We start from the raw sequence: 26,531 nt of genomic DNA on the forward strand, positions 1-26,531 counted from the left end.
TGCTTTTTTGGAATGCCTTCTTTGTGTCAAGCATTGTGCCTGACACTCTTAAGTACATATTATTTAAAAATTTCCAGCAGTCTAACAATGTTGGCATAATTATCCTCTTTGCGGAAGAGGAATTGGAATTTCAGAGAGGGTAAAAAATGTCAGTAAATAGTGGGGCAGAGAGTTGAACCCAGATTTCTTTGGCTTCAGCCAGCATACTTTTCCCATGAAGCCACATTTCGAAACCATTCTGCTGGACATTTTCTATGCACCCAGAATTGAGCCAAATGTTTTAGGGTTCATAATAGGTCACCTTTTAATCTACTGAGAGATATTATGAGAAATTTCTTAAGGAGATGATGGTAAATCTTCATCCACTTGGGGGGAGTTCTGCTGCCTTATACTTTGAACACCTAGTACACTGACCAGAGACCTCACTTGAGACTGAGCAACCAATCATCTGTCAGCTCCTGAAGCTTAGGTGACCGACGGCTCTCAACTGAATCTCCTGAGATTGTCCTGAGCTGAAGAGAGATTCTTCATGCATGTCACACACTCAGCCACTCCCGCCCCACCACATCCCATGATTGGCCCAGGCAGTAGTATAAAGGCCTACCACCCTTACTTCCATTCCAGACAACTCTCCTATGCTCAGAGGGCCATAAGGCCAGCCTGGGCCTTAACTACGACTGTACTATAGTCCAGCTCCCCTCCTGCCTAATCCTGCTGCCTTCATTGCTTGCAGGTATTCCCGAGAGCACCTCCCATAATGCCCTGCATGCCAACCTCCATCTCTCCGGAGTCCGCTTCTCCGGGCACTTGACCTGTGATGTTGTTAAATCCGATTTTCCTTGTGGATAAATTATGGTTATGTTTGGGCAGTGTAATGCGTTTAATTGGGTCCCTCTTCAAATTCATACTTTCAAGTCCTAGCCCACAGAATCTGAGAATGTGACTCTATTTGGTCTTTTAGGAGTTGGTTTGGATATAGGGCCCTTAAAAGAGCATTCAAGGTATAATGAGGACATGTAGGCGGGCCCTAATCCAATATGACTGGTGTCCCTATAACAAGAAGAGATTAGGACACAGACACACTCGAGGGAGGGCCATATGAGGACACAGTAGGAAGGCAACCTTCTGCAGGCCTCAGGAGAAACCATAGCTGCTGACACACCTTGGTCTTGGCCTTCTAGCCTCCAGGACTGTGAGAACATAAATTTCTGTTGCTTAAGCCATTAGCCTGCAGTACTTGTTACAGCCTCCTGCGCAGACCAACAAAGGCAGATTTAGAGGTGTTCTTCATTTTCAGTCCCTATTCTTTCATCTTTACTCTCAAGGAACAACCTGGAAATCTGAACAAGTTAAATTATCCTTTAAGTGTAAAGAGGAAAGGTAATAATTCTCAGTGCATAAAGTTTTCATATTCCCTACAATATGTCATATTGAGAAAAGAATATGTGAATTCCTCCTCTTTATTGCATCTCCTTTTTTAGGACCTCATAAACGTATGGCAGGTGTAAATACACAGTTTGATGATGACTTTGGACCTGAGGTGAACTTGGATTTAATGGGAAAAAAAGGACAAAATTTCCAAGTCCTGTCAGTCAACACGTTTTGGCCATTCGTGAAGCAATAGTCCAGCTAGACTTTTTTTCTTTAGGTAAACCATAACAGACCATGTCCAACTGCCAGCTTCCTGCCTTTGTATAAAGGAGAAGAGTAAGGAATGCCAAAGAAACAGTTTTGCAGTTTAGAAGATCTTTTTTTTTTTTTTTTCCAGCATTCTTGTTTTTCTGAGCCAGCCCCTCTATCATCACCAGTGGTGCACTGGGAAATGTTTACCTTCCGGCTCTCTGACAGTGAAACAAAATGAAACAACCTTGAATTGTAGTTGGCCAATTTCTGTGGTGTAAATACCCACTCTGTGGTCACTGTTAAGTTACCTATGTGAATTCACTGGGCAGGACGCGCACAGTCAGCTCTGGGGAGCTGGAACTAGCTGCCTCCAACATGCCACTGGCTGCTACAGAATCACAAAGGAAGGCTACCTGCTGCCTGGCCTCTCTGCAGCTCTCAGATGCCACCTGCAACCCCCACCCTCGGGAGCATGGGCTCTCCACCTTCCCTCCACATTAGCTAGCTCAGGGCTTGCTTTCACTTGCTGAGTGTTTTGGTAAAGGGCTTACTATTAAGAGTATTTATAAGGTTAGCACAGGTTTCCTGAAAGGATGTTTCTGGCCGCGACCTCAGGGTGTATCTTCATTGCATCTCCCCAAACCAGACAATCACAGCACAGGGGGCTCAGGAGAGCAGCCAAGTCTAGGCTGACCCAGATTCCTAAAGGCTCAATCTCTCCCTAGGCCTTTCCTTACTCTCTACTTCTCCCATCTTCTGCCTTTAGTGATTCCTTTGAGCCACGTAGACTTCACTTCCTCTGTGCTGTACGACTCCAGGTTTCACTGGAAGCCTCTGTCCAGGGTTTAAAATATGCCAAACACAGTCAAAGGCAATTTGCATACTTAATTGTCACAACGACCTCTCCAAAGAGGCGTTATTTTCATTCTTATTTTATAGATGAAGAAACTGAGGCACACAGAGGTTAAATAACTTGTTCAAGGTCCTACTACTTGTTAGCGGCAGGGGTAGGATTCAAATCAGGCAACATGGCTTCAGGTCTGGATCTTGAAGCAGCACGCTGCCCCCCAAAGAGCAGTAGGGTTGTATCCCCAGAAACCATTGATGACAAGGAATCAATGCTCCTTTTTGCTGTTAGATGATAATAATAATTGCCAAATATTTCCATTCTACTTAGTCTGGTGTGAAGTTACACACACATGTGTACATACAGTTCAATAATGAAAAAAAAAAGAAAAGCCCAACCAGAAGTGATGGAAGTAAGGACCTCAAGGACTTCTGGACTCTGAACATACATGATTCTATTTTTTTTTCTGAACATACATGATTCTAAAACAACTTAAAGATTTCAGGTGATAGAGTTGTCTGGTTTTCAGATCTAAAATACCAAAAGTTGAGAATCAACATGTATTTGAAATACCACAGGGCTAATGTTCATTGCAGGAACTCAAATGGAATGAAATACTGGCTTGCATTTGAGAATGCCAAACTTCTTTTTTTTTTTTTTTTCTTTTCTTTCTTTTTTTTTTTGTCTCATCTTAGTGAAACTGACTTGAGGTCTAAAAAAATGAAAAGAGACTTTGTTTCAGTCTTCATTAAATTAATATTCATGCCGAGTGACTTGAATCACAAATAAATGTAATTTGCTCCAATTTGAATTTGTACAGTAATCCTCCCTTATCCATGAAACATACATTCCAAGATCCACAGAGGATGGTGGAAAACGCGGAGTACTGCACCCTATATACAACTATGCTTTCCCCATACGTACATGCCAATGATAAAGTTTAAACTGTAAATTACACACAGCAAGAGATGAACAATAACGAATCAAATAGAACAATTATAACAATAAACTGTAAAAAAGTTATGTGAATGTGGTCTCCTCACTCTCAAAATATCATAGTGTCACCATTCTTCCTGTGATGGTGTGAGATGATCAAATGCCCATGTGAGATGCAGGTGTTGTGACATGGTGTTGGATGACTACTGATCTTCTGATACTACTCAGGAGGAAGATCATCTGCTTCCAGAATGTGGTTGACCTCGGGTAGCTGAGACTGTGTATAGTGAAACCCCAGATAAGGGGGCGGGGATACTGTCATTTGGTTTGGTTTGAAGCTTCTGAAGTATCCAATTCTGGGATGGATTTTTGTCATGGGATCTTGGGTCTAGGGGGACTTTTAAGAGGTCATTATTTTAAAACATTGCAGTGATAGGGGCAATCTGGTTTTTAAAGACTTCCATGCAAATCCTTTTATTTCTCATCAAAATGTTTTTAAAAACATTGGTCATTACTTACTTATAACCTTTCTTCTGCAAATGAAAGAGGGCCCTTTTTGGATTGACATGACTGCCTACTTGCTTTCTTATTTGTACTGATGGTTAGTTCTCCATGTGTTATAGACAACAGATTGTCAATCTCAGCATGTAAGAGAACTGACCTTTCTTCTTCTTTTTCATTTAATTAATTAATTAATTAATTAATTTTTAAAGATTTTATTTATTCATTCATGAACACAGAGAGAGAGAGGCAGAGACATAGGCAGAGGGAGAAGCAGGCTCCATGCAGGGACCCTGACATGGGACTCCATCCTGGGTCTCCAGGATCACACCCTGAGCTGAAGGCGGTGCTAAACCACTGAGCCACCCTGGCTGCCCCCTTCTTCTTCTTTTTAAAAAAGATTTATTTATTGGAGAGAGAGAGACAGAGACAGAGAGATAGGAAGGGAGAGAAAGAGCATGGTGGGGAGGGATAGAGGAAGAAGAGAATCTCAAACAGACTCCATGCTGAGTGCTGAGCCCATTGCAGGGCTCGAGCTCATGATCATGACCTGAGCAGAAACCAAGAGTCGGACGCTCACCTGACTGTGCCACCGAGGCACCTCTTAACCTTTCTAATTTTGAGCACAAGTTACTTCATATGCATTTTCTCATTTCATCCTCAGGACAATCTTCCTAGCTCAAATTTTATAAATTCAGAGACAAAGATTAAGAGACGAGTAACTGGCTCACAGTCACTCGACTGTGAAGCCTCAGCTCTGCCTGACCCCCCAATGCCTCCACACCAAGCCATCCTGCTTGCTCCCATTAAAAGGCAATTAACTGATGCATTCCATATCCTTTCTTTGACTTAGTTTCCATAAAACCTTTAAAAAACCTTTAAAAAGATAGGTGAATGGACCGTTTTAACCCGAATTTCCACCTCAGGCCAAACCGACTTGCAGAATGGCTAAATGAAAAAGGAACAATCTAATACTGATTGGAGCCAGAGAACTAGCTAAGCTAACCTAGATGACCAGCTTCTGAACAGGTCAGTGAGAATAACTTCCAGGCTTGCTCAAGCACTAGTTATATAAAGGGAAATATTCTCCTTTTATCCCAGAAGATTGCTTCCCTGAGATTGAAAGGAAGAGGATTTCCTGTGGGCATCAGGGTATCCAGCTCAAAAGATTCACCTGCCAGAGCAAAATCAGGTGGCCTGAAAGTAGCCTTTTAATTCCAAATATTAGTTACAATCCTGAGTGAGGGTGGAATGCCATTTGGAGTGTTGTCTCAAGCAGTTGGGACAAAAGGGAAGTGCATGAAATGTACGTTTTTCCCATCACTACTCACCCTTGCCCACATTTTCCCAGGTGCTTCTCTCTGTTACGCCAAGGAATGTTGGAGCTCTGGATCTTGGAAAAGACAATTCCCGTTTTAGTCTGCTGTCCAGCTTCTTTCTTTTCATAACTCTGCTTAAAGAACACGCGATCTTCTCATGCCGGTGGGAAATTCACAGCTTCTTGAATCTGAAAAGAGGTTTAAAATGTGAAAGTGGGTAAACTCTGGCAGAGGCTGAGAGACACTTTTTATCACTTAACGATTGCATCGTAGCGGTTGGAAAAGCCAGATCCATAGTCCCATGAATGGAATCCATCATTCATTCATTTGTTCGTTCAATCATGCCACCAAGGAAAGCACTTATGGTGCTTTCACACGCGTTAGCTGGAATTGCAAAGCTTCATAAAATATGACCCTGTCCTCAATGACCCCACAGTCTAATAGGACAAACCAAAAAAAAAAAAATGCAGTTCCATAAGATGTTTCAGGTACCCTGATAGGAGGTGAGGTGGATCTGGTGAGGGCACTAGAAGAGGGAGAGGGTAAACTTTGGGTGGAGTCTTGAGAGGTGGGTAGATATTTGCCAGATGTTTCTTATTGGGGCAGAATGGTACAAGGGAACATTTCTTCATTGCCTATTTTCTATAATTTTAGTTCTGTCATTGACTGTCATTGATTTAACTTGTCTTTTCACCCTTCCACCCACTGCCTCTTTCTTTCTTCTTTCTCTTTCTTCTTTCTTTCTTTCTTTCTTTCTTTCTTTCTTTCTTTCTTTCTTTCTTTCTTTCTTCTTTCTTTCTTTCTTCTTTCTTTCTTTCAAGATTTTATTTATTTATTCATGAGAGACACACAGAGAGAGAAAAGACTCAGGCAAAGAGAGAAGCAGGCTCCATGCAGGGAGCCCGATGCAGGACTCAATCCCAGAACTCCAGGATCACACCCTGAGCCAAAGGAGGACGCTCAACCCCTGAGCCACCCAGGTGCCTCTGCCTCATTATTCCCCTTTATGTTGTTGCTTTTATCATTTTGAAACCACCAAATGTGCCTGACTACCTCTCATCAACAGCTTGAGAAGGTCACTGAAGCCATATGCTTTTCTTGTTTCCCTAAAATGAGGAAAACTGGTGCTTTGGCAGGGTGGCTTTTAAACAGCTTAAATGTGAAGCCCAGAATTTTATTTTTGGGGAAAAAATGGACTGGGCTTTTGGTCAGTTAGTACAGGCCAGTTCTTCACTTCCCTTTCATGATCTCAGAGCTATAAAGTTCAGTTTTGGGATGGTGTGTGTGTGTGTGTGTGTGTGTGTGTGCATGTGTGTGTGTGTGTGTGTATCCTTATGGACCATTGTTGAAATATATATTCTTAGAAAAATCCTAATATTTAAAACACATGGGCTGCACAGAAATCTCTTTGAGAACCGAGAATCTGAATCTTTGTAAAAGCAAAATGTTTTTCCTATCAAGAATGAGAAGTCAAAACCAAATGGGTCTTTGAAAACGTGGAGCAGAAAAATCAGGATTGTGTCTGGCACATAGTAGAAGCTCAGCAAACTGTGTAAGGAATTTATCCAGCTGCCCTTAGGGGGAAGAGATGTCTTTTTAGAACTGCTTTCCAAACAGAGGGGAGTTGGGAGTTGGTCTCCTTTCACTTCTGCTAGGATGGGAATAGCTTCCTGTAATTTTGGTTTGATAAACACAGTATTTAAGATCTTGGTTAAGATGGGGCAAAGTAAATTTTTCTCTGAGGCACTTGCAGTGGCTAGGCAAGGGGACACAGGCCCATGACTCATTTGCTCGGCCTGACCTATCCATGGTCACCCGAGGATCTGAGCGCCAGGTGGGGGAGCAAACCAGCAGTGAGAGTCACTATGTTTCCAGAATTCTATCCATTTCCCCCTGAGGTACTCGTGCCTTGAGGCATTTTAACTGCCCAAAGTGTGAGGATCCCGAAAACAACAGTACTAGGCTTAATAGAAAGATAGATAGATGATAGATAGATAGATAGATAGATAGATAGATAGATAGATAGATGAGAGATTTCATTAATTCTTCTTTGTGAAATGTAACACACATAGAAAAAACCAACTGTAGAGCTAAATAAACTGTCATAAATTGCCTTCCAGGTTAAAGCACAGCATGCTGTCAGGACCCCAAAGTTTTCCAGGTGCCCTTCCCAATACAATCCCTTTCTTTTTTAAAAAAAAATTTAATTTAATTTAAATTTAAATTCGATTTGCCAACATATAGTATAACACCCAGTGCTCATCACATCACATGCCCTCCTTAATGCCTGTTACCCAGTTATCCCACCTTCCCCACCTCCCCTCCAGCAAGCCTCTGTTTGTTTCCCAGAGTCAGGAATCTCTAATGGTTTGTCTTCCTTTCTAATTTTTCAAAGGCAGTACTGCCTTGAGCCTCTTCAGGGGGCTTTATGTTGGGTCTTGTGGTTTTGGGCTTCTAGATTTCCTCCACTGATGTCCCTTTCCAAGGGGAGAGGATTCTTTGAGGCCAAGAGGTCATGTCCACCTAGAACCCATGTCTCCCTTTCTAGATCATGCACCAAGTACCAGGACATTTGGATTCCCTGTCCAAATGATTCTGAGTCCACTTCCAGGTCTTCCCTGGCCTCTTCCTCAGGTCCACCTGCCCAAGGGGTGACCTAGGGGCAGATATTTGTAGGAGGCTATGGATGAACATACATGGACACAAAGCCCTTGAGGTATGGGATGGAACAGAGGGTGGGAAGAAAAGATGGATGGCCTGGGAGTCTGGGGGCCACCTCTTTTTGTGCCACACATTCCAGGGAGAAGCTCTAAGCAATCCAAGAATTCTAGGATCCAACCTGGTCTTCCAGGTTGCCATGAAGATACATTTGTTGAGGTAGGAGGATAAAATAGCTTTTATTCAATCTAGTGTTAGTTTAGTTTACTTTAAAATATTTAGGCCAGGGCACCCGGGTTGTTCAGTGTTTGAGCATCTGCCTTTGGCTCAGGGCATGGTCCTGGGGTCCTGGGATCGAGTCCCGCATCAGGCTCCCCAGAGGGAGCCTGCCTCTCCCTCTGCCTGTGTCTCTGACTCTCTCTGTGTCTCTTACGAATAAATAAATAAAATATTAAATAAAATAAAATATTTAAGCCTACGACTATGATATACAGTTCTCCATTTAAGCCCCACAAATGTTAGGGGTGAGCCTGCCTAAAGGTCATGATCCTGTCTATTTTGGTAATCCCCTCCTTGCCTTTCTTTATACCTTACCCCTTTGAGTCCGCATTCCAAAACCCTATAGTCATTTTTCCCTATTTTTGAACTCTGAATAAATAGATCCCACAGTATATACTCTTACATATTAACTTTTTCTACCTAGCATTATGTTCATGAAATTCATCCATGTTATTGTCGGCACCTATAGTTTGCAATTTTTTATTGCCATGTAGTATTTCATTGTGTTGTTATCTATCCATTTTAATGTTGAGGGACATGTGAGTTGCCTCCAGCATGAGGCCATTATGAATGATACTGCTGGGGAGACCTTTATCCATTTCTGTTGTCCATATACCTAAGAATGGAATTTGGATAGATACACATTTCTTCAACTTTACTGGAAAAGGCCAAATTGTTTTCCAAAGAGTTTGTACTAATTTATATTCTCACCAGCAGTGTATGAGACATCCTGCTGCTCCTGACAACGTTTGTAATTTCTTTTTAGTTTTACCCATTCTGTGCTAGGAATATTTTAGTATCCTCCTCAAGAGGTTTTTTTTTTTTTTTTCTTTCTTTTTCTTTTTCTCCTCTTGATTTGTGTCAGAAGATACTAAAGTGATTCTAAGAACTTAGAGTTTCAAATTGACTGCTGCTAACATCAGTGGAAGTGTATAATAATAAGGACACTACTACTTTATAGTAATATCCATGGTTTTCATTTGAAATATGGCAGCTAAGAGAAGATCTGTAGCCTTGGAAGATTCACAGTAAGAAAATCCAAGCCAAAAAAGAGAAGAAAGAAAGAAAGAAAGAAAGAAAGAAAGAAAGAAAGAAAGAAAGAAAGAAAGAAAGAAAGAGAGAAGAAAGAAGAAAGAAAGAAAGAAAGAAAGAAAGAAGAAAGAAAGAAAGAAAGAAAGAGAAAGAAAGAAAAAAGAAAGAGAGAAAATCCAAACCAACAGGGTTGGCCCACACAGCATTTTAAAATAATGCTGATCAGCAGAGCGACCTGGGGGCAGGGGGAGTAAACCACCCCACTAGCCATGCAGTTGGTATTGACCTATTCCTTTCATAGAGGTGTGCGTGTCTCCAGAGCATGCTCTGACCGCTGTGGCAGCGCTGGGCACAAATTGTGGAATTGTCTAGCTGGGGCCTATTGGGGCCACCCCAGAAGAGGAATTTGAGCTGGGGAAGGCCGTCAGCTCACAGCTCATTAGCACGCCACATCTGGCAGCATCTGTTCCTCCAGGAGGTGGCAATAGCCATGTGCTCTGGTACAACAGAAAGCAAGGGACATGCACACGCCTCTTCTGCAGCCATGAGCCTACCCTCCTCACAGCCCACTTTCTTCTTCATCTACTTGTTCCCTGAGCGTTCTCACTGCACTTTCCTCTTGCCTATATCCTCAACCTCCTTATGCCTTTGTCCTTTTAATGCATCCTCCCAGCCAAAGGCCAGCTCTGAATGTACTCAACTGTTTACTTTCTCTACATCAATCACCCAGCTGTTGAGCATTGCTGGAAAAACCCCACACCCTGCAGATGGTGGCACTCTACACTCGTGATGACCAGTGCCATCTGGGCTCTTGTTATGTCAGCCAGCCCATCTCTGTTTCCCAGGTAAGCTCACCCTCCCATTTCTCCACTTTTCTATTCTAATAATAGGTCCTCTCCTATAATGGCAAGTTGATGCTTATGCTTGACTCGGCTGGCTGTTGTCCATGATGCACTGGTCTGTTTCAGACTTTCTCCACTCTCAAGTCCCTGGCTTTAGCACCAGTCCCTCTACTGAGCCCAGGTTCCCAACTCCACCGTCAGGCCCAATAGGCAGTTAATCCTCCTGCTTCACAAAGAAACCTAAAGCCCCCTCCAGGAACTTTCTTGATGTCCCTCCTCCTCATCTGTGGATTCATTTTGCATCCAGACTCATCCCTTTCTCCTTCTTGTCTCCTTGTGACAATAAAGGAAGTGTCTTCTCTTGTGTCAAAGTGTATCCTTCTATCTGGCCTCAATGCCTACTCAGGAACATCTCACTATGCGTTCTCTCTCTCTCTCTCTCTCTTTCTCTCTCTCTCCTGACTTCTCCCTAGGAGTTGTCAGATAGGCTCATGTCTCTCCCTTAAGAACCTGGTATCAGGAGCTTCCTTAGCTTGGCTAAGAACCTCATCCAAACAGGGCAAGAAGCAGTGCTAGGGGTTGGATTGTGTCTCCCTCTCCAAATTCTATTTCAGAATGTGACCTTATCTGGAAATAGGGTCACTGAAGATATAATCAGTTAAAATGAAGTCATACTCTCACTGGATCTCACTTTCTTCACTTGGGACACAGGAGTCGTTGGATTATCAGTTTTGGGGTGGGCAGCTCTATATTCTGCAGGAGCAGAGGTGGTGGATGGGAGAGGGAGGATTCTGAGCTCTGCACCTTGTCTTTGACCGCAGCAGTTCCAGTGATAACTAGTTTACAATTTGGAACTCTTGATAATATTTCACTTAAAAAAGCGTTTTACTGTTTAAAAAATAAAATGCAAAATTTAAATCTCCTTGCTTAGGTGGTATCTTAGATCCTTTCTCGCAGCAATAGACTATGTTATAAGATTTTGCAAATGAAAGAATATGGGTTTGATGAATATATTGCCCAGATTATTCTTAAAAAAGCTTGACTTAATAAAATTTACTTTTTTTAAGGGAAGGAGATTTGATAAGATTGCCTAATGCAATTTAATTTTTAAGCCTTTTATAGATGCTTCATGTAAAACATTCAGAGATTAGAAAAGTGATCTTTGGGGGGGCACCCTATGTTAGAATTTGGGGGTTTTGAAATATGCTTACTGTCCACCTGGGGCTCTAAGACCATGTGCAAGGGAGCACTTGTGCATGAACCAGACCTTCCGATGATGAGCTCTTAAGGAGAATCACTGTAGGTGCTCATCTTTGTTTCCGCAGGACCTAGATCAGTGCCTGGTACACAGTGGGTGCTCAGTTAGCACTTATTGAATGCTAAAGTAGAGTCCCTGAGGGTCTATGGGAATTCTTGGTGAGAGGAAAGAATTAGAACTTCTTTCTAAGGGAAGGGGTGAGTGGAGTAGAATCCACAAACACAGATTAAGAGGACAGTGCTCTTGACCTAGACATGGCAGGGTTTCTGCTTGTGGAATAGTTATCTGTGGGATTGGATAAGCACAGTAGAGGAACACAGCTCTATGGCCCCCTCAGAATAGTCAAGCAAGGTTCCTGGTTCCTGGCAAATCATTTCAATTCCTACCTGGAAGCCAGTGGACTGAGTCTACATTTTTCTTCTTTCTCCCTGGATGTTTCTCTAGTTGGTATCTGATCCTTATTTTTAAGGACCCCTAATGGGATCCTTGATGGGAAAGCACCTGGGTAGCTACTAGGATAAACCAGGTTCTCCAACCTTCTCTGCCTCCCAGTCGGCCATATGCAACTGGCAATGTTCATGGCGAAGTGCCCTGGAAATCAAGAGATCTTGGTCCCAGTCCTAAGTGTGTGATTTTGGGCAATTCAACTATTTCTCAGTTCCAGTTTCATCCTGCATAAATGAAGTGTCAGACAAAATCATGTCCTCATTTCCATATCTCATATAGGTTATCACCTGGATGTGTAATTGGTGGGACACCAGGAAATGCATGATTGACCAAAAATTGTGTCCACCTTTCTCTGTCTCTGTCTCTCAGCCTGACCCTGATAGGAAATATCGGCGATATTTCCACGTGGCTGTGCCTTTGAGATAAGGCCTTGGAGGGGATGCTAAAATTGTAGCGCTATTTAATTAAAATGCACAGAAGTGAAGCATTTATCAGCTGTGCACATCAGAGATGTCACACTTTCACTACCTGGGAGTGTCCTGAGAGAGTGGAGCCTGACCTGGATCAGATTTATGGGCAAAGGTGTCAGAAAGATTCTCATCAGGGGCTGGGCAATACTATCCCAGAAGAGGAGCAGAAGGAATAGGGCAAGGGCTAAAGCCAGCTGGGTGCCCCTGGTGGTTCTGCCTAAGGGCAATTCTAGGCCGGGGGCCCATTGTACTCAGTGGAGCATGGTGGCTGTCCACTCTCTGGCCACCGACAGCCCCTGACATAGAGGCCTCTTACAACTACACACTGACTAAGCTGTCTTTCTTGGGAATTGCATTTCCCTGGGCAGTGGAGCCTTGCTAAGATGTTGCTTGCCAGCCGATGGAGGCCTCTGACCACACTGGGATCCTCACAGTTCATTTTGGTAGGTAACTAAGACAGAAAGACAGAGTTAATTAAACTCTTCATAAAACAGCCCATCAGCCACCTGCTTGCAGAGCAAAAAGTCAGAGTATGTGCTGTGTTTTGGCAGAAGGATTGTGTCCTTCAGTCTCCTCTTGGGCCCCATTTAGGATTCTAACCAGGTTACCTACGAAACTTCTTTTTAGTTATGGTATATATTTTTTCCATTTGTGTAAAAACAGTAAATAAATACCAGTGGTCTCATCAGGCCAGGCCAAAGAAGAATTTGTAGGGGATTTAATACCTTAATGCATTGGACACACTTGCACTTGGCTAAACATTCCAGTTGGGTGGTTTGGCTCAATGCAAGCAATTTAAATGTTGTTGGGGTGTAGCTTTTCCAGCGACCTCGGTTCTTTCGGAATGATCCCTGGAAGGGCTGGGCTTTTAAGTGAGTTGGAAATTCTCAGGTATGTTTCAGAGCTTGACAAGACAAGCCTTCTCTTTGTCTGAAATGGGTCAGACTCAGGAAAGAGAGTGAGATGAACACGGTTGTCTGTTCATCCAAGTGCACATCCAAATGTGCAGCCTGAGGGCATAGCAACAAAGTGATCCAAATTTGAAGATTTTCTACAAACATCAAGATATTCCAAAGGACAGCCAAAACCCTGACCAAGAAAAAGGGCAAGGCAATGATCATGAAATAAGTGAGGGTGGAAGTCAGAGTTATAAGTCCTTATAACTCTTCTGTGCTTAGGTAATGTCTTGCTGAGCTCATGGCTCTGATTTTTTTTCCTGGTCTTTGCCAGCAAATTTTCAGGGATCTCTTAGCAGAAGAGAGGACATTGTTTGCTGCATCTTCCACTCCTGTGGAGTTCTTGGACGCTGACTGTTTACAGGGGCTTGCAACTGCCTTTGTTTCCCATCTGGTATTAATTTTTGCTTCTTCTTCTTTACCAGGCTTTGACTCATCTCCGCCCAAACCTTCAGGTTTCCTGAAGGCTCACGTCCCAAGACATGGCGCCCCATCCAGGTAATGCAACTTGCCACAAAGAAAGAACGGTCTCTCTTCCCACCCTCGGAGAATGGAATAGTGATTTATTCAGTCATCCAAGTCAGAAATGGAGAGGTTTTCTCAGCACTTCGCTTCTTCTCACTGCCCACATCTCATCAGTGATGGGGCCTTGTCCTTTCTAGCTCCTTAAGATGTCCTGCTCTCCCCTCCCCACCATGCGGCCACATCTCAGTCACCCCCATCTTAACTCATTGTGTCGCCACTGGACCAGTGACATTTTCATCTCACATTATCTTCAAGGCAACGGAAGAGCTTTGGAAGGTTTTGACTGGTAAGTAACTCAATCACATTTCTTTGTCATAAAAATCACATGGATTAATTGGAAAGATGGCTGGCATGGAGGTGGCCTGAAATCCATTACAGAGCTGTGCTAGAATCCAGATGAGAAATGAGAGAGTCTGGATTAAGCTCATGACAGAAACAATGAAGATGAGAGCAAGTGGCTATTTAGCAAGTCAATGGATAAAGTATAATATCCGATTGGAGCTAGAAGCTGAGGGAGAAGAGGTGTTTATAATGAACATCTTGAAGATAGAAGTGGAGGAGATTGGGTAGATGATAGTACCGTTCTGAGAAAGACAAAATTAAGAATTAAGTAGCTGAGAAATGATGAATTTAATGTGACGCGTTAGGTTCCAGTCTCGTGGGGGATGTCCTGTGGGGAGAAAATCCGTAAGCAGTTATATATACAGCTGATGCTTAAATAACACAGGTTTTAACTGTTCAGGTTCACTTCTGTGCAATATTTTTTAAGACATACTTACGACTGAAGAATAAATACATTTGGAGAGTTCAAAAAAAAAAAAAGACGTACTTACTTATTTTAGAGAGAGAGAATGCAAATGGGAGGAGGGGCAGAGAAAGAGGGAGAAAGAAAATCTCAAGAAGACTCTGCTTTGAACGCAAAGCCCGCCTCAGGGCTTGATCTTAGGACCCTGAGATCATGACCTGAGCCGAAATGAAGAGTCAGGTGCTTAACTGACTGAGGTGCCTCCCTTATGTGGAGATTTTTTTCAATAAATAGAATACAGTACTATAGACCTTAAAACTTCTCCATCTCCATATTTACATGAACCACTTTTAAATATAATATATATATTTATTATATATAAATATAATATATATGTATGTATGTGTGTGTGTGTGTGTGTGTGTGTGTGTGTGTATCTCCATGCTACTACTTCTGTTTCTGTGGAGGACCCTGACTAATACAGCACAGAATGAAAGAAAAGAAAAGGAAAAAACATCAGAAGGAAGGGAGAGTGAAAGAAAGGTGTGGGATGAACGGGTCCTCAATAGCCTACGTGCTTTGAAGACAAAGGGAGAGGGCGGGTGACCGTCTGACTGTCTGTAATATCTGATGACATCAATGACTCATCAATGTTATGTAACTAGAATCAGCCTTCAGACTTTGCTGTCTTGGAGGTTTTGTCTCATAAAAGCAGGACTTCCTAGCTTGGCTTGTTTTCTCGTTACTTAGGAGCCGTTGCTAGCATAAGGTCATGCTTAGAAAATTGAACCCCTCAGTAAGATTACTCAGAGACTTGGCTGTTGCTTTTTCTCTGGCCATTTTATCTTTAGGTTGAAAAAAGAAGAAACAGCTCACTTTTCTAAAGTGACATTACACATCACTTTGAAATATGCCCTATGGGCCAGCCCTAAGATCTGGTGTTTTTTGTTGTTGTTGTTGTTTGTTTGTTTTATTTTATACTCACAAAAGAGGAGCTTTTATTTTTTTAAAAAATGGCAAAATTTTTTTTCTTTGTTTTACTCTAAAGATCTTTGGTAACCCAGCTTTTAGGAAACTTCTTGATGAATAGAAGCTGAGACAGAGGGGAGAATTTGCCCAGTTCATACCCAGTTCGTTTCTGACCCAGCGATGGGATAGCCTCAGAAACCACTGAGTGATTTAAATGAGAGGTTTATTGGGCATGTAGAATTTATTTTGTTTTTGCTCTATTTTTTTTATAATCTTTTCCATTATAATATTAAAGTGGTAGTGATAAACCGTTTTTTAAAAAATATTTTATTTATTTATTCATGAGACACACACACACACACACACACAGAGACACAGGCAGAAGGAGAAGCAGGCTCCATGCAGGAAGCCCAACGTGGGACTCGATCCCAGGTCTCCAGGATCACACCTTGGGCCAAAGACGGCGCTAAACTGCTGAGCCACCCGGGCTGCCCAATAAACCGTTTTATTTGTGGTTGTGGCAGACGCCATTTGAAACATTTCCCCAACTCAGAAGGATGCCCCCGGTTGTCCTGCTCACTCAGGAAGGTGGGTTCCAGATTTCGGTGTGAACAGCATGGTCAGGCTTTATAAAGTTCACAGCTTCCTGGACATGAGATGAGCACCTGACCCAACATTAGACTCAAAGTCCTCCACCCCCACCCCACCCCCACCTCCAGACACACTGAGTCACTCACACAGCCCCTCTCCACGTGTGAACTTGGAAGCATGACTGCATGTCTACCTCTAGCATCATGAGCCGTGGCCTTGTCCTTACAATGAACTACTTCCTTTCCTTTCCCACTAGAGCTTGCCACCCCACACCATGCTGGAGTTGACCTGTATTTTATTTAATCCATACAGCCAAAAATATCCTAATGTATTCAGTTAAAATAACATAAAAACATTCTGTCCTTGGGTTGTATAATAAAAACTCAAGGGGCGCCTGGGTGGCTCCATAGGTTAAGCGTCTGCCTTTGGCTCAGGTCATGGTCTGGGGTCCTAGGATTGAGCCCCACGTCGTGCTCCCTGCCCAGTGGGGAGTCTCCTTCTCCCTCTCCCACTTATACTCTCTCTCTTTCTCTCTCAAATAACAAATAAATAATCTTTAAAAAAAAAAAAACCTCAAGCTTAAGAATTTCAATGATAACAGCCATGGACATTCAGTGGGGAACTCAGTGTTTTTATTAAAAACCACCCATACTCTCTCACCCCTTCCTTATTCCAGGAAAGCCCCAGGATCTGGTGGCAAACAGCGACTGCCACACCCTTTACAATTGTTGGCAGAGTGTGGTTAGCACAATGCTTATGACAGGTGATTTGTCCGAATCTGTCAGGATTACACGGGCATAGATCCATTCCCAGCAATGCCATTTGCAGACGTGTATGCTGTAGGTACACTTGTACAAAAAAAGTAACAGATACAGTTGCACAGGGGCAAAAAGACCTAGCACAAGGGCCCTTGGTAAAGCATTGTTGGTAAGAGCACCCGAAATATCTGTTAATGTAGAATTGATTAGATAAATCATGTGAACCTGCACAATTGGTGTATTATGATGTGAAAAAATGAATAAGGTGCTCGTGTGGGGAAAGAACTCTAAGATACAACGGTAAGTGTCAAGAGCAAGGTACAGACCAGTGGGGTTCTCAGGTTATCATTTGGGGGATGATGACATCTCTTCGAATTTGCTCATATGTGTATACATCGAAAAAAAAAAAACCTCTGGAAAAAGAAGGAGTAAGTTCATGCCAGTGGTTTATTTGTGCGTGTGTGTGCGTGTGTGTGGCAGGGGTGCGGAGAAGCAGGCTGCTTAGATGGGAGACAGGCGTAGGAAGAACGCTTTCACTGCATAATTCTTACAAGATTTTTAAAAAAAATGCTATACTATGTGTTGTCAACTATTCAAAAGAAAGAGAGAGAGGGAGAGGAGGGCGAGAAGGAAGCGATTCCATGGCTATCAACAGAGACAAACCTTTATTTCATCAGACTCTTAGCTGATTATTCTTAGTTAGTAAAGAAAATATTTGGGACTGTTGTTTCTTGAGGAAAAAAACACAAAACGAAAAAAAAAAAAAAACCCAACCCACTGACACTCAGGGACAGGGTCTGGCTGTGGCCATAGCATCGTGGCTTCGTGGCTTCCTCCCTCATCACGCCCCACTATCCCCCGGTGTCAGGAATCAGGGAAGGCCTAGAACCTCCACCATCTCCAGCTACGTCCACTTCATACAACAGCCTTTCCTTTGATGGATGAGGATGAGAGGAACTCGAAACTGTGAAACATTGTAGAAGGTAGACTGGAAATTCCTTCCCTGTGGATAAAGTCTACTCTTCCTCAATATTCAGCCCTGGAGGACAGGCTTAAAATATCACTGTGTCTGAGAGAGAGGGAGAAAACAGTGACTCAAAACTCACACTAAGGTATAGAAACCTTAAATTGCTATTTCCTTTAAGATAGATGTTCATAAGGGAGCAGGTTTCTCAGCCTCATTACCCATGATAGGGCCTGAAGAAAACAACATGCGAGTTTATTTGGACTGCCGCAGGTACTGTTGGGGACATATAGGAACCTCTGGGTAAATTTGAACTTCAGATAAACAGTGAATGATTTGTATACCAAAAATACATACTACAAATTATGCTCAGGATCATTCATTATTTACCTGAAATTCAACTTTATTTTTTACTTATTTTTAAAAAATATTTTATTTATTTATTCATAAGAGACACACAGAGAGAGGTAGAGACACAGGCAGAGAGAGAAGCAGGCTCCATGCAGGGAGCCCGATGCGGGACTCGATCCTGGGACTCCAGGATCATGCCCTGGGCCAAAGGCAGGTGCTTAACCACTGAGCCACCAGGCGTCCCTGAAATTCAACTTTAATTGGGTGTCCTGTATTTTTATTTTGCTAAACACTTCAAGCAGGGCCTGGGAGACTGGCCTGCAGGAGTGGAATCTCTATGGAATCTCTGCAGAGTGGAACCCTCTGCGGGTTAATGCATGGGTGGAAAAGGCCCATTTGTCCTCATCATTTCAAGGAAATGACAAGCAAACACCCCCTCATCCAAGAGCCAAGTCAGACGCCCCTGACTGCAGGTTCCAAGCATGACATCCACCTCGACTTTTCCACCATCCTAATGGATGGACGTCATCCGGTCTACACTACTGCTATGGGTCTCATGGATGAAACACCAGTGCCCCTTCTCCATGGACAGGGGACACATCCTGCTCTGCCAGCAGAAGGACTTTGGCTTCATGTTTCTAACAGAAATATGAATTTGTGCCGATCTTCCGAATTTTCTCATCTGGCCTGCCCATGCTCAGAGCTTAATCCTCCAGTGTATTAAACGGAGTCAAGAAATCTCCAATAACCAGAGTGTCGTTCCAGGAAGCCCCTTCCACGTTTCGGGGTGAGCCTGGAAGGTGGTGGTCACCCAATGAGCATGACGTTAGGACAAAGGAGAGGAGACCATCAGGACACCGTTTCACCTGTGCAGCGGGGTGACTCTGCTGAAGCATGCTCTCCCATGAGCAGAGACTGTCTCTCCAGTGACGAGGTGGCCGGCTCAGGTGCCAGGACCCCTGACAGAGGAAGAGAGCGAGCACAGATCATGCCCATGGAATACTGCTCAGGTTCCTTCCCTGTCAAGGAGGAAAACCTTGCACCCGGGAAGACCACTGGGAATGTTGGTCCTCAGGTTACTTGCAGTCTCCGTGCGTAGCCAGCTCTGTGATTACAACACACACAAGGCCCTATGACATAATGACCCGGTTCCCAACAGCTCCCCTCCCAGTGGGAAGAGGTGTGTAAACTCCATAGATGCTAGGCCTGTCTTTTCTGAACCTTGTTCCTTCTGGAGTTGAGTTCTTGGTGAGTTGACAGTCTGGCCATCTTCTGAATCATCCAGAGGATTGAGGTACATTGTAAATAGGGTTTGGCCTTCTGGAAGAGCTGGGCTCATAGAAGAACAATTAAAAACAACAGCTGTGCCAGAATCAGGGCCTCAGTGGAGGAATTGGCTCTGGCTGTCTCCTGAAGCTGCAGCTCATCAAATAAAAGCCAAAGCCACTAGGCCCAGTGGTTCGAGCGGCCACTGAGGTCATGGCTCCGAGGCACCGACTTCTCCACGTATGCCGTGAGGGCATGGCTAGGTACGTTGCAGCACAGAGACAGATTTTAAACTACCATGAACCCAGTGAGGTTTGTAGGGCAGACACACAATTGCTTGCAAACAAATGGCAGGCACAATGGGCAGCGTTTCAGGTTTCTCTGCAGATTTTCTTTTGGGGCTCTCCAGGGAGCTAAGAGAAACTCAAGTCTGAAACTCTAACCTGCCTCTGCCATTTTTTTCCCCTTACACTAGATCTGGGCCTCAGGAGATCTTCTGGAGCATTTGCTGAATTCTAATGGGACCTAGCCCTCCAAATATTATTCTTCTTATGGTTTGCTGACATTTTTTCCTGGAAACACATCATACTGAGATGTCTTGTACCCTTTGTTTTCCCAGACTATTTGAAAGCTAAAGAATGCAGACATCCAACATTTGGGCTGATCCAAGTTTTTCATGATCTAGCCAAGGTGGGCAAAGATTCCAGGGAAGGCCAAGGATTTTTTAGACTACCTGCATTAGAATCACTGGAAATACCTGTTTAAGATCCTGATTCTTAGGATCTGTTCTAGAGCTATCTACTACATCCCTGTGGAGGAGGTCTGGGAACCTGCATTTTTCATAATCCCACCCCCCCGCCCGCCCCTCACCCCCATTTCCAGTTGATTCCTGTGTGCACTAAAATTAAGAGGCATTTGTAGAAGTGAAAGAGTCTTAGATAAGCAGCCAAAACACTGGAGTTTAAGTCCATTTACTCCCAGGCTGGTCTTGGGCAACTACTTATGAACCACCAGCCTCATTTCCCCACCTGTAAAAATGGATATCTTATTCTATAGGAGTTATATGTTTTTCTCTTTGAGGATTAAATGAGGTAAGGCATATGACAAGGCTGGCAAATTCTGAGCTCTTGCTAGCTATTAGTACACTTACCCTATGAGAGAGAGAAAAGGGAGGGTGCACTCAAGCCATCTTTGTAGACCTTGAGATGTATGTGCTTTGCAGCACTTTTCAAAGGCTCCTTTGTCACTCCTTTTGGATGGACACAGAACATGGAGACTTACCCACCAAGTGGCTTTTCTACCTGCTAAGGCCCTACTAACATACCCAGGAGTGGGGGATATCGTGCTATTGGGAAGACGAGGTGATAAGTGGACACTTTCAGAAAAGCAGCTCTGGGCTCATATAAATATGAAATAAGTTAGCTAAAAGCATATGGTGGAAGTGGTGTCTTTACAGGTGTGTCCTCAATGGGGGTGGGGCCACATGCTCTAAATCACTGACTTACCAAGGATCATTACATCCCCCAGGGCACTCTGGCCAATGTCTGGGAACATTTTTGATTGTCACAACTGGGAGATACTACCGGTATCCAGTGGGCAGAGGCTAAGGATACTGTGTTATAACCATCTCATGGTGCACAGGACAGTTTCTCACACAGAGAATTATCTGGCTTCCAGTGTTACTAGTACCCCAGTTTAGAAACCTGCTCTAACACAGAAGACTGAGTCATGGGTGACAGAAAGAGGCCTCCAGGCCATTAAACACCTTCCAAGTGACAACCTCCTGCTACTATATTGAAAAGTCTTACAGATGAATGACGGGACCCAGCATCCTGCAAGCTGGCTGGTCACCATTAACCACTCCCCATGTCCCCTGCTCAATGGAGCCAGTTTCCTGCTCATTTCCACAATGAAATGAGGGGGGAAGCATTCCTAGGGCTTTAGAGGAGAGAGTGTTGCTCTCCACAGGAGAGGGAGGAGGCCGCCTTGCTCCTGGCAGTTGTCTCGTTTCTTACCGGGAGGGTAGGGCAGTGAGAAGCAACTGAGAGGCCACACTGTCCGACAGGGCTTGCCCCTCTAAGGAGCTCAGTGCAGGCCCCAGGAGAAGTACCTCCCAGCCCTATGAGGGATGCCAGGAGGGCACTCAGCATTCGGGGATGTGATCAGATCCAAATGGCCCCTGGTTTATGAGAACCCTTTGCTAATATCTTACTTACTCCCCTATGTGATCCTCTGCTTCACTCCATGGACTTCTCCCAGTGCTTCCAGTTTGGTTTCTTGGTTAACCAGCTCTCTGGCTTTATTCCCTCCACTTGATCCCCTGCTTCTTCGTGTCTCCTCTTTCCTGACATGACTTGTTCTCTGGGGCTGTAACCTCTGGGAACCACTCTCTTTGGTTGCCTGGGCTCCTCCTGCACAGGCTGCCCTGTGCTCAGGCCTGGCTTCCTAGTTGTCTTTCTTCCTGCTCTACCCACGTGCCCTGGAATCTCTTTAGCATTCTTATGGCATGCTGTCTTCCTGCTTGCAGGACCATCATCATGGTGTGAATGATCATGCTCAGAAGGACCCCAGGCTGGGCTTAAAGGCTTTGCTGTCACCATATTAAAATTCTGAATGGTTTCTTCGTTGGAGTTATATTTTGTAAGTGGATTCTGTTGGGACAATAGAGCACACACAGAACAGAGAAGATGCTTACACTATGCATGTCTGCCTTTTCTCACCATTCCATTCTTGCCGTGAACGCAGGATTCCAGTGGGCTCACAGTGTGTGGCAGTTGTTGGAGATTCAAAGTAAATGCTGCGAGGTGAGTGTGCTTTGTCTACCAGCGGGTGAGCCAGGGAGTGGGAGGGACAACGGCTGCCCCCAGAGGCCATGCTTTCCTTTTGAACTCAAACTCGCTTCCAACACAGAAAGGAAGGGATGGCATGCTAAGAAACACCAATGACCAAGAAACCCTTTGTCCTCTCTTACTCATGTTGCTTCTCTGCACTGGCCAACCACTAGCTCCTTTTCTTTCTATCCTTCCTTACTCAAAGGTAAAGACTGCTAGTACAATGTGCACAATCAAGAGATGACATAAAAGCAGCTGAGTTAGTGTTGTGCAGCTTTTCCAGTGTTATGGTAAGAACAAAATATGCAAATTGTGTAATTTTGGTGATTAGCATATGAGTTAAATGCCCTTATATTTGCATTTAAAACCAGCACCGCACAATGTAGAGATGAAAGGTAAGATTTCATGCTAATAATTTAAAATTTAAATTTTCCTTTACTTAGAGTGGCATGAAATAGCAAATTAAAAAAAATAAAAAAAAAATAAAACAAGCCATGACAAGTGAAAAGAGAGACTGTGGATGAAAGGAAGGAAGCTTTTATTTTATAGTACCTCTAATGGCTCCCTTCTTTTGCTTTTTAAAAAAAGGGTGCCCACATTTCCACTTCGCACTGAGCTCCACCTGTATGCTTCTATTTCCTAAGGCCAGAACCAGTGTCTCTTTGTTGGTAGACTGTGCTCAGGCTATAGGAATCCTTTAGCCTCTGTGCCCAGAGAACAGGCAGTGTCTGGGAATGGATGTTCCCTGGGAGCAGCGCTGAACCAATGGCTGACAGATTCAGAGGTATAAATTCTGCAGCTCCTGTGTCACCCCTCCAGGACAGCTTTGGAAGGGGGCCGACACGGACTCCAGGCTCCCCTGTGGTTACCAAGCCTGCCACTCTAGGACTTTGTTTGGTAGCACACCTTTGCCTGCTCCTTGCCTTCATGGTTCTCCTGCTTTACCAGTTTTTCCTGGGGAGATTTCTGAAATAATCACTTTTACTCAACCTAAAGCAGCTTCTCTATGTTTCCTGAAACCTGAGGCCTTGCCAGCTGAGACATTTTTTTTAATTTTATTTATTTATTTGGGAGAGACAGTGTGCACAAACAAGTATGGGGAGACTGGAGAGAGGGTCAAGCAGACTCCATGAGCACAGAGTCCATTGTGGAGCTCAATCCTAGGACCCTGAGATTATGACTCAAGCCACGGTCAAGCATTCAACTGATTGAGCCACCTAGACACCCCAGCTGAGACATTTGAGTATGCTGTAGACAAGCTCACCTTTCCTTCCCAGTTCTGTCTCTGCCAAGGCCATGCATGGTTTTTGTGAGGTGTCAGTGGTAGCCTGTGATCAGGTCATGTGGCAGGAAACCCAACTACAGACATGCCCAAAGGCGTCTTCTATATATGTTGGTTTCTGAGGTTTATACTGAAACTTTTGATACAAAAATCTTTCTGTGCTAGTTAGAGGGAATTGGGAAGCACTTTGGAGAACTGGCCCATCACAGGACACTCTACCACCAAGCTATGTTCTGGGCAGATATGGGCTGAGACTGGATGAGAGAAGACTGGATATCTCAGACCTCAGACAAATGTTCTTTTTTGACCTACTGAGCCTCTTGATGCCACAATGTCCCTAGCTCTTCCTGCTTTGGTAGAGAGGAGAATAAAATTTATCAACAACAGTCTTCATTTTACCTTTTTAAATTAGTCATAATCTGTTCTGTGAAAATTAGGCTGGAACCAAAACAAAAGTTAATAAAATGGGAAAAAGAGAGTCTCTTCAACAAATGGCGTTGGGAAAAGTGAACAGCCACATGCAAAAGAATGAAACTGGACTGCTTTCTTACACGATACACAAAAATAAACTCAAAATGGATTAAAAACCTAATGTGAGACTTGAAACCATAAAATTCCTAGAAGAAAACATAGGTAGTAATTTCTTTGACATCAGCCATAGAAACATTTTTCTGGATGGGTCTCCTCTGGCCAGGCTAACAAAAGCAAAAATGAACTATTGGGAGTATATCAAAATAAAAACTTTCTTACAGTGAGAGAAACCACCCACAAAACAAAAGGGTAACTTACAGAATGGGAGAAGATACTTGCAAATGATATATCTTATAAGGGGTCATTATCCAAAATATATAAAGAACTGCTACAACTCAATACCCCCCAAATGAATAATCTGATGAAAAATAGGGAGAGGACCTGAATAGACATTTCTCTAAAGAAGATATACAGATGGCTAACAGGCACATGAAAAGATGTTCAACATCACTCACCAGCAGGGAAATGCAAATCAAAACCACAATGAGATATCACTTCACACCTGCCAGAATGGCTAAGATTGGCAACACAAGAAACAACAGGTGTTGGCAAGGATGTGGAGAAAAAGGAACCCTCGTGCCCTGTTGGTGGGAATGCAAACTGGGTGCAGCCATTGTGGACAACGGTATGGAGGTTCCTCAAAAAATTAAAAATAGAATTACCATATCATCCAGTAATTCCACTATTGGGTATTTACCGAGAGAAAATGAAAACACTAATTCACCGATAAGCGAATGAGTAAAGATGTGGCATATATATATATATATGGAATATTATTCAGACATATAAAATGAAATATTGTCTTGCAATGCCATGGAGGGAGCTAGAAGGTATAATGAATGCTAAGTGAAATAAGCAAGTCGGAAAAAGACAATTACACTATGATTTCACTCATATGTGGAATTTAAGAAACAAAACAAACAAAAAGGAGATAAGAAACAGACTCTTAAATACAGAGAACAAACTGATGGTTTCCAGAGGGGAGGTGGAAGGGGTGGGGGAAATGAATGAAACAGATAAAGGGGATTAAGCATACATTTACCATGACGAGCACTGAAAAATGTACAGAACTGTTGAGTAACAACATTGTATACCTGAAACTAATATAAAACTGTATATTAATTATACTTTTTTTTAAAAAAGTCTTCATCTTTTTCTACTCATCTAGGTAAATGGTTACCTGAGCAATCTTGGAGTGCCTTTTCGCCTTCTCTGCCTGGAGAATTTTTATCTGTATTCCAAAATTCAACACAAATGCAAATTGCCTCTCTTCCCATGCCACATAATGTCTCAACTTAGGTATTTGTGTGTATATTTACCATCCACCACCCTTAGATTATTGAGACCTTGAATCCGAATCTTTATTTTATTAATTTTTGAAGTCTCACTGCTTTGTGCAACACTTGGCACATGATTGATCTCAAAAGTGTTTGATTAGATAACCATAATGGCGGCTGGTATGAGCCCTGCACTATGCTAAGTACTTGACATGCGTTATTGTCTGCCCTCTTCACACCAGCACAACTAGTACCTATGAGGTGGGTACTGGCATCTTCTTTTTACAGTTGGGGAAACTGAGGGCTGGGAAGGTTAAGGAACTTGTCTGAGCTCAGGAATAGAGTGGAGTCAGACCCAGGTTGGCTAGCACCAGAGCCTGTACCGTTCACCGCGGAGTGAATGAAGTCGGTGAATAGGTATTTCCAAGGCTGTCAGGAAAAGTGTTCATTAGAAAGACTTGTCTGTACAACAGCCTCTTAATTAAACAGTACAGCCAAGTTCCTTACATGAAAAAGAACCCATTTTTACCTCCCAGCTCTGTACGGAACAGTTTTCATTTTCACTAGCGTCTCCCAAGTCCCCCAAGCTTGGTTATCAGACAGTCTTGTTGCACAAGTATTTGTGCTCCTGTGTAAGTTAAAAGCAATACAGAAACCGAGCACAGCTGCAGATCCAGGCTGCTCTCAGCTCCTGATTACAGCTTGTTGCAGGACTCCACCAAAGTTGCATCGTGTGTTTCTAGCACATAAGAAATTCTTGAGAGTGGTACTGATACACCAATTAAAGACACTGGTATTTTTGCCCTCTGGGGAAGACAAGGAAAAGGAATTTATTTTGTTGAAAAACACTTTCTCGATTCTACTTGACTCTTGTTTATTCACAAGGATATATCGAAGCATTGCCAAAGAATATGACACCATGTTTGAGTTATCTGAACATGCTGGACGTGCATAGCCTAATGGTGATGTTTTACAGTGCATTTCTTTTCAATCCAATGTGGATTCTTTTATTTTTTTTAAGTCACAAAAGTTCAATAGCTTCCCTGCCCCTGCCTTCCTTCCAGCCTTCATCACTGAGAATGTGGGAGCACATGGGTAGCTGTCTACAGCTTGGTCAAGACTGTTGGCTTGCCTGGGGTCTGGTTGATCCTTATTCCTGGGGTTTCTTGCTTCCATGTCCACTCAGGAACCAAGGGGTTCTGTCTGGACCTGAGGATGACTAGGTTGCAAAAGCATAAGTAATGGAATCAGAAAGGAGGAAAGGTTTATGAGA

The 26,531-nt window shown here is 43.3% G+C and overlaps 1 protein-coding gene across 1 annotated transcript in view; it reads right to left on the minus strand.

Annotated features, from left to right (window-relative positions):
* NEDD9 (neural precursor cell expressed, developmentally down-regulated 9) overlaps positions 1-26,531 on the minus strand; it is a 184,348-nt gene that overhangs the window by 109,654 nt on the left and 48,163 nt on the right. Inside the window, exon 2 of the mRNA XM_025444444.3 lies at positions 5,239-5,414. Within this exon, the coding sequence (XP_025300229.1) occupies positions 5,239-5,250 (12 nt within the window). The 5' untranslated portion in view covers positions 5,251-5,414. The remainder of the gene's footprint in view (positions 1-5,238; positions 5,415-26,531) is intronic.

Source organism: Canis lupus, chromosome 35, assembly GCF_003254725.2.
Source record: "Canis lupus dingo isolate Sandy chromosome 35, ASM325472v2, whole genome shotgun sequence".
In the NCBI taxonomy this organism is placed as follows: domain Eukaryota; kingdom Metazoa; phylum Chordata; class Mammalia; order Carnivora; family Canidae; genus Canis; species Canis lupus.